This window comes from Aplidium turbinatum, chromosome 2 (genome assembly GCF_918807975.1).
Source record: "Aplidium turbinatum chromosome 2, kaAplTurb1.1, whole genome shotgun sequence".
Classification (NCBI taxonomy): domain Eukaryota; kingdom Metazoa; phylum Chordata; class Ascidiacea; order Aplousobranchia; family Polyclinidae; genus Aplidium; species Aplidium turbinatum.
This window is the reverse complement of record NC_137473.1, coordinates 49,534,905-49,549,230: the sequence shown is the minus strand read 5'-3', so window position 1 is coordinate 49,549,230 and position 14,326 is coordinate 49,534,905. Positions and strand designations below refer to the sequence as shown.

The 14,326-nt window shown below is 36.0% G+C and overlaps 1 protein-coding gene across 1 annotated transcript; it reads right to left on the bottom strand.

Annotated features, from left to right (window-relative positions):
- Nucleotides 1–57: 57 nt before the first annotated feature.
- Nucleotides 58–13,203, bottom strand: LOC145764753 (endoplasmic reticulum disulfide reductase DNAJC10-like). Its single transcript, XM_082576417.1, has 19 exons — nucleotides 12,965–13,203; nucleotides 12,158–12,326; nucleotides 10,205–10,255; nucleotides 9,760–9,842; nucleotides 9,446–9,580; nucleotides 6,934–7,005; nucleotides 6,288–6,440; nucleotides 5,534–5,761; nucleotides 5,075–5,182; nucleotides 4,641–4,764; nucleotides 3,703–3,845; nucleotides 2,983–3,096; nucleotides 2,670–2,771; nucleotides 2,387–2,542; nucleotides 1,984–2,183; nucleotides 1,311–1,458; nucleotides 934–1,089; nucleotides 511–588; nucleotides 58–425 (listed from the first exon to the last, which is right to left on the bottom strand). The coding sequence occupies exons 1-19, from the start codon at nucleotides 13,133–13,135 to the stop codon at nucleotides 414–416; spliced, it is 2,403 nt and encodes an 800-aa protein (XP_082432543.1). The 5' UTR covers nucleotides 13,136–13,203; the 3' UTR covers nucleotides 58–413.
- Between the last annotated feature and the right edge of the window lie 1,123 nt (nucleotides 13,204–14,326).

Here is a 14,326-nt window from a genome sequence, read left to right as displayed (position 1 = left end):
AATGACTTCAGGCTCTTCTTTGTCTTCCACATCATTCAACACCAACTGTTGTCTCGGAACGCGGTTCATATTAGCGTCGGAAACGAATAATGCACACTGCCCAATTGCAGGAATTCATAGTCCTGTACCACACAAACACCATTTACAGTAGAAAGTCCACAATTTAAGAGTTGAAAACGAAAAAGTTGGGACACATGCAGCATTTTAAGACAAAAAACAATTCAAGCCGAGGAAGAAATCAGGAACACTACGACTATTACCTAGATAAATATTTGCTATACAATGTGGAACTCATGCTTTCGTAATACTTCAGAAAGATTTTGTGTAAACAGTCATTCTGTAGAAAAACGCTTCTCGTAGGTAATCGAATGTGCAACACAGTTTGTCAGAATGAGGTCCGAACACCGCCAACGTTATAACTCATCCTGTCAATGTAACAAAACATCGTTTAAACGTAAATTTACTGCAGCAAAGTTAAAATAGCGTCACGAAATCAAATTCTCAACTCACCTTCGACTTTGATTTCTTTACTATATCGGGATATTGCTTCATAAAGTTATCAACTGTTCTTGTAATGGCGTCCGGATCCTGCAAACACATGACTGATGTCAGAAAACCACATAAATTGTTTGTCGTTGACCTCGAGTGGCAACAGCGCTTGACCAACGCTAAAATGGCGTCAGTTCCCGGCCCAGCGAAAGCATACGACCGGGTCTTAATGGAACACTTAATATTGGCATGCTTGAAAGTGGGCACGAAGATTTGCTTTCTTGCCGTTTGTTCAATAACTTACATTGAAATTTTCACTCGACACAGGTTAGGACCAGAAAACGAATGAAAACTCCGACCTAACTTTGTCTTTGAATAAAAACAATCAGGTTTGGTAACTAAACACAATTTTCGTACAGATTTTTGCAGTTGATTTCGTCTAACCTGGGATTCTACTGGTTTCTTGTCCGGTCTTTTCTTATCTCCTTTCCTGGGCGGATAGAAGTAAACCATTGGATAAGCATTGACACCGGCTCTGCTGCAAATTGACGGCAGTTTCTGGCAGTTCACTTTGCCAAACTTAACACGGCCAGTGAACCTCTGCAACCACAGAATCATTGGTAAAACTACCAACACAAACTCGTGACTAAAAAACCCTTGTATTGATTAAATAGCACAATTTAACACGACGCAAGATTAAGTTCTGGCAGTTTACTCGCAAAGTTACAAATGTTAAATTTGTTTTATTACATTGATGGGATGTTATGACAAAAATAGTTTTACATCAACTTAAGCTTTAACGTAACTTGACTAAGACTGACCAGCGAAGTTAGAATAAATTTCGGAGAGAATGCGTGGCAGTGGCCACACCAGGGCGCGTAGAAGTCGAGCAGCCAAGCGCTTGGATCAGCCGGGAGACTGTCCTTGAAATCTTCCAATTGCATGTCCACCACTTCGTGAGGCGAATTGCTGTTTGAAATTGGTTAAAGAATTAACAGTTTGAACTCAAAAAATATTTGAGATAAAAGTAGTAGTAAGCCAGTTTACTACACATTACAAGAAGCTACTCGTTGGCAAATTTAATGTTGAATGGGATGGTACAAGGCAAACGAACAAAAGGACGACAAAAATAAATATTTTAACAATATCAAGGAAATTACGAAAATAAAAAGTATGCTGGAAGTACTACTGGAAACAAAAGATAGAACAGAATGGAGGGAGTTCATATGGGAGATCACAGCTGATCAATCTGTTGAAGAAGATGCCAGTTTTAATCTATCAAAATATGCTGAAGCTAAAAATCCTATCATCTTGGTTTGACCAACCCCCGTTTCACGCTTAAACTCAATCGAAAAAAAAAATGCATAAAAAGATGTAAATTAAACAAAACTCTGTAAAAGTGACGGTCTGCTACAACAATATCGAGTCTGAAAATGCTTCCGATGTTCTCTATTGGGTGTGCACAATAAGTTTCAAATAAACAGCATCACTCACTCAAGCGCCCAAGTTGCAAGTGTGTAAGCTTGTCGGTTCCAATCCGAGTACACTTTGTAAAGAGGGTTGGAGCTTTTCTTCTTTTTCGATGGAAACAGACGGATCTCGGGATAGGCATCGACCATCTGGCGTTTACAGAACGGGCGGTTTCCAGACTTGGCACAATCGATGGCACCTACTTTCACTACTCCATGCAGCATCTACGCAAAACAAACGTCAAATACATGAAATATAACCATTAAAGAAATGTAAAAAAAAACGCTTTTCCTCAGTTGTAGAAGTTGTTTTGGCAATGCCCAGACAGCAAAATTCGTCATTTTTACATTGACTTGTCTGTAGAGACATTGAATCAATGTAAAAATGACGGATTTTGCTGTCTGGGTAGATACAACCTCAACAGTACCTTTGCCATTCGCCTCCAGTCTGGGAGCAGTTGTTTGCAAGGTCCGCACCAGTTTGCATAAAAGTCAACCATCCACGTGACGCCAGGCTCTCTGCGTTGGACCAGGGACTCAAACGTCTTCGGAGTCAGATGGACGTAAGGAGGATTTATCAAGTCCTGGAAAAAATGGAGACATTTGAAAGAGCGGCTGGAGCGCAAAATAGATTGGTGAAAATTAAGTTCCAAGAAGTCTAAATCAGCTTTATTTGCCTCGTTTCAAATCAAGAAGTCAACTGGAATTTACCTGAATAAACTGGTTGATACCATGAGAGTTGTGATGCCCTGTGTACTCCGTCACTATGGAACGGTTGAATAACATTGTGGTAGGGTAGGAACTCACATCAAACTGATGAAAGAAAACACAAAAAGTTAAAACTTGAAATTTGTGGTTTGGAGCATATATTGTACTAACACTATCCAATATCCATCTTTTGCGTATATTCTACATTCCATGCGTATATCACATCTGTATATTCTATGAACATGATGGAATTTGCTGCCTGGGATGTTATTGTAACAAATCTGCTGTAATAATGACTTGAACGAGAGTTACTCACCGATTTGCAAACATCCCGGAACAACGTGCAATCAACAGTTCCAAAATTAATGTCGTTCAAGCGGCGAGAAGCAGTGCGCAATTCAGGTAGCAACGCACGACAGGGTGGGCACCACTGCAACACAATGTCAATCACAATTAAATATGTTTCAACATCTTCAACCACTCTTTCAAACTTGTTGCAGGCTACCTAGCTAGAGAAATCGGCCCCTTTACCTTGATTCAACGTATGTAAACGTAGAATCAATGTGAAAGGGACGAATTTTTGCTAGATGGGTGGTGGCGGTGGTTGGTGAGAGAGTGTTTAGCCACGCGTGCGAAATTTAGTACGGTTGGATAATAAGATGTAGGGAAGTGAAGACTAATTTCTTGCTTGGCTTGCAAAATATATCAAGTAAACAATGCAAAGATTCAAAGAAAATGATACCATTTTTTTTTATAGCGCCAAGGGCCCAAGAGCTATTGTCACATATGTGTAAATTTAATTATAGCTGTTACATGTGAGTCATGATTGGTTGCACTCCACTAGCCTCTCAGCGTATTCTGGAAAACATCGCCGAGAGTGGTCTGGTAGTAGGTAACTCTCTTCAGCAATCTAGAAAGTGATAACCATCGGCCCCAAAAGACTCATAAGCGACGACAAAAGTCAACCTTCAGTTACTGCTTACGCAATCAAACCAAAACTTAACTTAAAACATTCATCAATACAAAAATCACATACCGGCGCAAAGAAATCAACGAACCACGGACCACTGTTGCTGTCCGCCATTTCCCCGTCAGCAAAGTGGCTGGGATTGAGCGTCATGACTCTGGCTACTGCGCTGTCTTGAGCAAAAGCGCTGATCTCAGCACTTGTAGGTCGGCCTGAGAACACATGCACTGTTGTAGTGTTGTATGCACCACTCACCATAGTTGTCTGGTCATTTTCTACCGTTTAGACGTAGATCGTAGATCAATTAACAGCAAGGAATCTGTAGCCTACTTAACACAGATAACTTACAAAGCAAAAATATGGAAGCAAGATATTGGTTGAAAAACTACAGGTGATATTACAAAGGTTTCTCTCAGTTGTCCGCGCAAAAGCAGTATGAAGAGCACGATTATCAAGGGAATTTTAACGAAACTTTCTGGAGTTAAACCGGCTGTGTACACTGGGCGGGGTTGAATGCCATGGGACGTAGGAAGAGACAAGGAAAAGCATAAACTTATTTCCTGGATACGTGACAAAAATACGATGCACCCTAAGGATCATGCTCAAAACAATGATGATGATGAGGAAGTTGCAACATCTGCTCAAGAAATGGAAGAGTCTCCACTTTATTACTGGACTCAAACAAAAAAACAAACAATGACACTTCTAATTAGAATCATATAAAACAGACAATTTTAAAGAAATATTTTCATTTAAAACTAGCATTGCTGCTTTGAATGGGGTATGATTTATAAATATACTGTGTTGAATTGTTTATGTGCCTTTGACTCATATGTTGTTGCATCGGTTATAATTTCAAAGTCGTCTGCTCGAAAATCATCCATCATCAACCAATTTTGATTATACAGGCCATGAATTAATCCTCATGTCGAGGGTGTGGCCTGTCTGTCTGTCGAGAACGAAGTCTTCCAAAATGTAAGTTTAAAAATAAAACCGGCAACACTGACCGTGAAACACTTCGAAGTTGTTAACTCCCTTTCCTTTGAACATTACAGTTGCGTCTTGTGTGAGATGCAGAGTGTCTTTGCACCAGTCGTTTCCGAAACACTTCGTTTTTACAACGGTTATTTTCTGCAGAGAAAACCAACAAGTTTAAGCAACGTGCCCATCGCCAGCTGGAAAGACGACAAAGCATAAAATGAAGGAAAGTTTGTTATCAGTCACTAAAAATTAATTGGTGGAAGCTGCACTTTTCTTTTGAACTTGAACGATTTTAATTTTGAATAAGAAACTTTTTTTTATGTAAGTAAATTTTTTTTTGTGTGAAAGGAAAATAAGATACTAACAACCCAGACAGCAAATCTGCTCCTTTTTATATTGATTCAACGTCAAGACGTTGAATCAATGTAAAAAGGGGCAGATTTTCTGACTGGGAACGTACGTGATCTTCAAGAAGAGCCGGTAGTTTCTTGAGGCTAGTTTCCTTTTTATCGATGTCTTCACCCGTGAAATGAAGAAAAGCCAATGTGGGTTCCGAACTTGACAATTTCTGTGGAAAATATGGGAAGTGAGAATATTATTCCAGCAATTCTGTCCTTTTCAGATTGACCCAATCTTGGCAGACGTTAAATCAACGTAAAAAAGGTCAAATTTTGCCAGCTGGGACAACGAAAATGTAGCAACAAATGTAAAACTATGAATTAGTTAAATCCTTAGGCAAACCTATTCAAAACAAAACAATGATCAAACAGTACTTAGATATCTCAAAGCAATACCGCCATAGGACAAATTACTTCGGTGTAGAACGGAAAGAACTGAAGCGTACTTTACCAAAAGGTAAATAGGTGATCAAATGAAACTTTTAAAGAAGTTATAGGCCAAAACCATTACAGCAACTTACCACTAATTCCACACGAGAAACCAGTTCCAATCCTGGCACTAGTTTCGCCATGAACTCTGAGTGGATTTCCCTGGCGTCCAACGAATCGAAATAGTGCAACCTCCTGTCGAAGCCAGGGAAAGTCCCAGGAGTGAAATAGTAAACACCGAGCTTACTGGTGACGTTCGCACTCTCACATATCTTGGGTGAGGTATCACACTCTACGGACCCGACGTAAGCTAGCCCGTTCTGACAAAACAAAATCAATGACGTCACACACGATTGAAATGTCTGGGTAGTTACAATTGTTAACAGTCTGACAGACATTTTCTGAAAACACATTTCTCATGTTTATTGTCTCCTTTAAGCTACATAGAGTTATAACATCACCACGCAGTAAAAGATGAGAAAACGCGATTTTTAAAAAGTTTTAGTCAAACTGTTAACAACAACAAGAAAAATACAATAGAGATAGTCTGCAAGAGTTAGTGCAGATGGCAAAATCTGAAAAAATCGAAGCGAATCTCTACGTAGCCATGTGGCTACTAAAAGCCAAGTCATGGGGTGCGAAAAAATCACATGAAAAGTTGAAAACCATTGAAAAAGTACTTCAAATTTTTTTTAGTGTAATCAAGTTCACAAATAATGGACTCACAGCTAATAACAAGCAAACAATACAAAATACGCGGTGAAAAAAGATAAAGCTTTGATAGATTTTACTCAGTGGCAGCCTAGCACAAATACACGTTGGCGAATACCAGTTAAAAAAAATTACCATCAAACCAGCAAGCTTTCTCTTGGTTGTTCTGGACGGGCAATCGCCTTCTAAATCCTCATTCTTATCTCCACCGCAAAAGGAAATAACCCAGGGAAGTTTAGCTCGGTTTTTAGTTTCTTCCTTGACGTTTCCATCCCACAGATCAATGACCTGATGACAAGTAGAGTGACCAGTGAAGTTTCATACAAACAAATACGATGCCTACAACGCACTGCAATTTATGGTGCTACAAACTCAGACAGCAAACTCAGTCATTTTTGCGTCTGCAAACGTTGAATCAATGTAAAAATAACAGATTTTTCTGTATGGAAACTTACCGCTCCAGCTAGCGAAATCGAACGTTTTTACAGTGAACCAACGTCTGCAAGCGTAGAATTAATGCAAAAATATACCATTTTGCTAGTTTGGCTTGAATTTCCTGGCCGAGGAAGACCATCGAGATAAAATTCAATATACACTGGATTTAAAAACTTACTTTGAACCATTAACAAACTACAGCTGACTGTCGAATAAGATATAGTCATACAATGTAAAAACGTGTGTTCATAGTTGAAACCGATGATCTCACACCTATGTTCTCAAATGTGCATTGTGCAAGCGTTTCAAAAATGTCAAAGGGCATTTTCTGAGCTGGCCCACTCACCTCAATATGCACGTTCTCCATCACAAAGCGAATCAGATCCTTTTTGCTTCTATCTCCATGATATTTAATCGGCTTGAAGATAAAATTAAACAAGATTATTGCAATAACTAGATTAAAGAATTACATATTGTGTTTGAAATGTAATGATGAAATGATACATTAGATAAACTTTGTTTTTTAACTTTTAAAGAGTGCCAGTATAGTATTATTCACTTTTCCATAAATACATTATATATTATAGCTTAAAAACTACAAAGCTGTATCACACGTAAATAATTAAAACATGCAACACTCCAATAAAAATAAACACAAAATCATGCAAGTCTCAAGAATGTGAAAAAAATCATAGTGAACTGTTTACAGAGGATACATGCAAATCAAGACAGTAAAGTTTTTAAAAATTTTTGTAGCTCCTCAAAACCTGGTAGCCTATACAATGGCACGGTTTTACATTGCGCGTGATAACCTATATCAAATGTATTAAATACGGCATTGTACTTTGCTATTCTTCTTCACACCAATTTTTCCCAACCTTAACAGTTTACAGTTCACTAGCCACTCTTAATAAAAGTATGATTTAATTGATTTAAGGCACACAATAAAACATTGTGGAAAAATTATAGTAATAAATTTAGATAGGAAAACTCAACAACACAAAATACATGAAGTTTGGTATTAATTTGATGCGACAGGCTGACAATTAATTAAAGGTCTTATTAGCTGATGTGATGGTAAAAAGTGTAAGGGAACACAAGATGGTTACACTACACAAAAACATTTTACAGCTTTTCTGAAAGGGCTTTGTGGCTTAAAAGTGGGTCATGATCCTCTGGTTAAGTGCTGGTCTATACAATAATATCTATATATAACCCATAATTCTAAAATCTAATATTTTATTGGGATAGTTATACAGTATATTTAAACCACCACTTTATACCTGATACCAATTCACCCTGATATTCTGTTCTAACCCAAGTACCAGATGCTACATGTTTACCTCGCTATTGCCCTTAAACAATACAAGGTTTGGAAAATATGTGATTCTTCGTTTCAAACATAGTATGCGGTTCCTTCCTGAAGTCAAAGTTTCAGTTTTATAAGACAATGTTGGTGTAATGTTATTGGGATAATTAAATATGAAAAATGCTCCTCACTTTCAAAAGCAAGTGAAACAATGCCCATGAAAGTTGCAGTTTAATGTAGCTAACAATGACACAACATTGGTTTTAATTTGACGCAAATGATTACTTTGTCAATAAGCTAAAAAATTTACTAGTATCTATGACTATACACATACAAGATATTATAAGTAACTATAAAGAGTACTCGCTAAGAAGAGTGAATTGAAGCCAATATAGTTGCTACTCTTTCAAAAATCTGAAGAGTTTGTTTCATGCTAATTGGGATTTTTAGATGGTATTGAAAAAGAACCTTCTGAACATCCCATTAAGAGTGAAATAAGCAATTAAGGTTTTCAGGAGTGAAGCAACTATACAAGTAAATAATATGATGCGTTCTACTAGTGCAAATTAAGCTAAACTTATTTATAATACCTATATATAATTAAGCTTATTTACTTACTAAGCTTATAATTAAGTTTATTTAACTAAATGCCTGGTGAACAGCCTCATTTAATTTTCAGTATACAAATACATAAATATTTAAAAAATACGACAAACAGTGACTATAAAGTTACAGGATCGTGTAAGCGATTCCAATAAGCCACCAAAATCTGGTATCAATATTCAATAGCAAGCTGAAAACAAGTACAGTAATATTCACAAAAATGTATGAACCTGAGCATTCAACTGCGGCAATGTTAATGACACCGAACATTTCCTGTGCAAAATCTCTCCACTGCCATGCACATGCAAATAAGTAAAACATGCAAAGATTTAATTATTCTAATTAATTGATATTTTAAGATAAATCTTGGGAAAATACTGGATTTCATAGGATCAACTTTTAGTAACATTTAAATTACCGTACGGTACCATAAGTTATGTTGTCACTATAAATTTGAAAAGGCATCAGGCTTAAAAAATTTAGCATTTGTATAATTTGGAAACCTGATTCCAGATAAGGTACGGTAACTGCTTCAGTTTTGCTTTATAACTTTATCAATGTGTGATAATATTATCTGAGTAAAAATTTCACCAATATCTGTGTTGAGAAGACTTTAACATGGTTCGTCGTTATCTTCGATTTAGCTATCTGGCTTTAGCAATAATTACTTCAGTGAACAATTTTTTTCATTTCTTTGTGTGTGAATTTCATAAAAAGTTGTCTGTTTCAGCCAACTGTATCATAACTTTTAGAAGACTGTCTTGGTGTTAATAATAAAACATCACCTAACCTGATAGACCAGTGCACCATCGATCAGTACTGGCGTTATATTGCAAACATATCAATATCATGCAACATAAACCCAAGCAATGGGAAAAGAAAAGCAGTGATAACTTCAGTGAGCAATGTCATGCAGTCATGCACTCGCTGTCACATTTGACCTCACCTTCTTGTTTTTATAAAAGAAAACCAGTGACGGATAACTATATATGCCATTTTGGTTACATATCCATCGATTGTCATGGCAATTTACTGCGCCAATGTTTATGGCACCACTGAACTCTTCAGCAAACTTTCTCCACTAAAGTAAGCAACATGTTTTAAGAAGTGTATGAACTGTATACAAATATAAAAGTTAAAAGTTTTTATACAATCCTGTTCTTTTTTTTTGTGAAAACTGTGTTAAGTGAAAATTGGCTACTTAAGATTAATGTTTATTAAAACTTTAGTCTACCATTCAAACATATTTATTATACTCACAGTAGGAGCTAGTTCATGGCAATGTGAGCACCGAGGAGAGTAAAAGTTAACAAACCAGGCCTCTCCAGATTTCACAGCAGCATCTAAGCAAACAATAAGAAAAGTACAGTGAGGAATATCAAAATAGCAGTTTTTTAGTACATAGAAGCAAAGTTCAATTGATTTATATACCGGTACTCAACTTTTTTCATTAAAAATTTTTTTATCATTTATTCAACAGTGTTAACATTGCTTAGAAAGTTGGTGACCATGATTTTTCAAGTTTTTTAATTGTTCATATTCAGTGTTAAATTACAGGAATTAGTAAAATTACGTTAAATTAGTGAATGGCTAAATAACCAAAACAGTGAGTTTTTATAAGAAAAAAAACAAAAAACAGATACGGTAGTTTGATAGATGTTTCCAAAGAACTGATTTTGTTTCATAATATTAAAAATACACATACCAAAATCTCCACCATCAAGAGTCACCACTTCAGGATCATCATCATAGATACCTAAAAAATATAACAATGTCAAAACTTATTGTTTATAAATCAAAGGATATTAAGTAGTATTTAAATTTTCAAGATTACTGATGAGAACTAATACAGTACTATATATACAATAAAAGATTTAAACGCAATACAAACAAACAGATAGCTTTGATACCTTGTTTTATATATACGAGTTAAAAATATGGCAGTGGCTATTTGACCGGCGCCGGTCTTTGAATCTGAAACACTATTTGACCGTCATTACATCATTATACAGTCACTCTTTTTCAAAGCAAAAAACGAGAAGGGCGTATATAAGTTCTAAATCCGACCATATTATTCAACTCCATACGTGGCGCATGCGATACATCGCCGGCTCCTATTGTAGGGGGACTGCGTTCGACACTGCTCGGAAGCGTTCCTTTTTTTTGTTTTTTTAACTAGATTTTGTATGATGATGATTTTGACCCGAAGTGCATTTTTGTAGGCAATTTTTAATTTGAGTTGCATTACATTTACATACCATTACCACTTTTTTAAAAGAAGCATTGTATATAACTAACTTGTTGAGAGCAAAAATGTAATGCTTCTGTAAGGACCCATGATGAATATCTACTGCTTTCAACCTTGTGCAAAATGTAATTCTCACATAACATTTACGTTTCTTAAAAACTCACTTGTTGTGCACAAATATAGTTTGATAAATAGTTTTCTACCCAGGAACCCAACAGTGAGAATAAATAGTTGCGTTTCTTAAGAAAACTGACTTGTTGTGCACCGGGATAATTTTGATGGATCATTTTTTACTCAAATAACCTACCACCCGCAGCTTTCCCAAGTGAGGCTGTTAAAATGGCCATTTATTGCTTTCAATCTTATTCAGTATACCCGCAGTTCACCTCTGTAATGGAATCTCACTAGCAGGAGTTCACCTTAGTTCGTAATATTGTTGGAATTTGCCAATTTTAAATTACGTAACTGTTTGCTTTTTCCTTTTTCTGAAAGTGGTTCATATACCTCTGCACAAAACAATTTTAACAGAGAGACTCATAATATTACTGAAAATTAACCCAGACTCATAAGATAACTTTTCAAATTCAAAATCTAAATTCAATTCGAACTCACGAATAAAAGAACTTGAGACTCATTGTGTTACCTTTGTTCCATCGAAGCTTTGTTACGCCAGCAGCGGTTCTGCTGTCATCAGGGGAATAAACATTATAATACAAATAAAACCTTAAACCCCTGCACTTCGTTCGGCAAACACGGTCACATCAATCAATCAATCATTTTATTTTTCGTCATCAACGCGTACGGGACAAAAAAGATACCAACTACAAAAATCGATATATGCACGTTAATGATACCAGCACGTTAATGAACGGGAAAAGGAGACAAAACCTTGAAAGGTTTAAAACGTGCCTGAATGAAAAATTATGTAGTAGGCTATAGTTAGCACGGCTACAAACGGAAAATTACCCAGAGAAATTCTCAAAATCCAGCAAATTAAAAAAACTCTAACTTTATTGCTCACATTTGAAAAGACCTATAAAAATGAGCTGTAGACAACTCAAATTAAAAATTGACTACAAAAGTGCACTTCGGGTCAAAATTTAGTTAAAAAAAAATAAATAAAAAAAGAAATGCTTCCGAGTAGTATCGAACTCAGTCCCTCTAGAATAGGAGCCGGCGACGTATCGCATGCGCCACGTGACGAGTTGAACAACAGCGTTGGATTTAGAACTTATATACGCGCTTCTCGTCTTTTGCTTTGAAAGAGAAAAAGAAAAAAAGTGATTGCATAGTGACGTCATGACCGGTCAAATAGTTTGATTCAAAGACCGGCGCCGGTCAAATAGCCACTGCCTAAAAATATAGTGATAAATATATTTAGGAGCAGGCGGTTAAGAAATATTTTCTTACCAAACTCATCCCTGTAATAACTGTAGCTTTCATATCGGCCACCACCATGGTGATCTTCTTTGAGACCTTCCTCTCCATACTTATCATATTTTTTTCTTGTATCTTCATCTTTTAGCACTTCATAAATATGATTGATACGAACAAACTTGTCATGTGCGTCTGGATCATTCTGGATAATATTGAAAAAGCAAAGTTATACCACTTATTGTTCAATATACTTGTTAATTACAGTAGTCAGATGCATTTGGCATATTTAAAATTAAACATTCATAACTTTCCCATAAAATATATGTAAAATACTGCAGTAGACTCAATTACGGATACTTTCCACACAAGTTAAATTTTAATTCAAACCATACAGTACCGTAACACATTTTATGTTGTATTCTAGATATAACTCAGTAACTATGAATAACGCAGCAGCTTGCAAAATTGGCATTTTCTACATGGTTTTGAAGTTTGCAAATGTAAATTCAGTGTAATAATAATATTGCTGGCTAGGAAAGCAAACTCAGGACATTTAACTGGTTGAAGAAAAAAAATATGTTCAAGTACATGTAAGGCCATGTTCAATTTTATTTAAGACATATTTGCAATCCTTTTATAACTTTAAATCATTTTTATTATGAGCCAGTTAAAGCACACTTTGTGTACGGTACTCAAATAACAAAACTTGAAATCGAGATAACGATAAATTATTATCCTACCCATGCAATTTCAATCCTTTTTCTTAGCTTCAAAACTGTTTAAACAAAAAATGTTTTTATAACGTCTGTCAGGTTGCACATGTTTATACAACAAACTTACAGTATTTTTATCAGGATGATGCTTCAAGGCTAATTTTTTAAATGCTTTTCGTATATCTTTCAATGAAGCATCCTTAGTTATTCCAAGAACTTCATAGTAGTCTTCTCCAAAACATGAATGAAGCAATAAAAAGAGAATGACAAAATGAAAACAATGGACCAATGAAAACATACTGCGTGTTACAGAGTTACCGTCACTGTTGCAGTATAAAATTTATCGAGTTTATTCAGAACATTACAAAAAAGACTAAAGTTCAATAAAGCAATTTTAGTTTTGAGCAATCATACCAAGTCATTCTTATCAGTATCAAAAATGCTACAAGTTAATGATGACTATGTCGTAATAATATTTATGGTTATTTTAACAGCGATAAATGACGTTGTGGCAGCTTGAATTAGAGAGATATGAAATGTTTCAGTGACTTTAGGAGTAGGCTGGCATCAGGAAGCTGCATGTGAAACTCAAGCATGATTTTGAGTATTTTCAGTAGGCTGCAGAATTCTTCCAATAAAGATAGAACACACACCAAGAATACACTCAAGTATTTCAAGACGCTCTCATTATATCATGTTAGTATTAACAAAATGCTTAAAACGTCCTCAAACAACATCGCTATTGCACAGTCACCTATTGCAATTGGCATCTTATTACAAGTTCATATCTGGAAAAGATAAATCAATGTGATCATTCATTCGAATCCAAGTGTCGTGTGTTTGTACCGCTTCCTGTAGTACTTTCTCACGCTCAATCAAGTGTGAGAAACAAAATAAACAATTGATTGATTGTGGGAGCAGAGCCACTATATACAGGCTCTGGTGGGAGTATTTATCCTCGGAATGAGAAAGCCTTGATCCTGGCAGTTTTACATACTTGCTTTGAACCACTGATACAGATCTGGATACCGAGATTGACAGCGTGAAGTTCAAGACCAAGCAGCACTGGTTTGACTCTCGGAGTGTGCGCTTGAGCAACGCATTCTAAAGACTGCTTACATTAGCCGGACCTAATGTTCAGTTCAGTTGTTTTTATTTCTGATCATCACAGAAAAAACAATACAGGTCAACATAGAAAAAGTCAAGAAAAATGTAGAAAAGGTAGAAGCAACAAAATGCAAACGTTTAAGAGTGCTTGTGACCGAAATAAGTTGAAAGAAATTTGGCATGGTTGCAACACTTTCAGAAAAATTTATGTTAGAAAGGGAAATAAAAAAGAAGAAAACATTACAAACAAAAATAACAACATATATTCAGGCAATAGCTTTATTAACCTTAGCTGATATTTTCATGACTTGAAGATTTAAATAGACACTTGTTATGAAGATCGGCCATGGTGCGTCATCAAGAGTGCTGGTGGTTGTGAGGG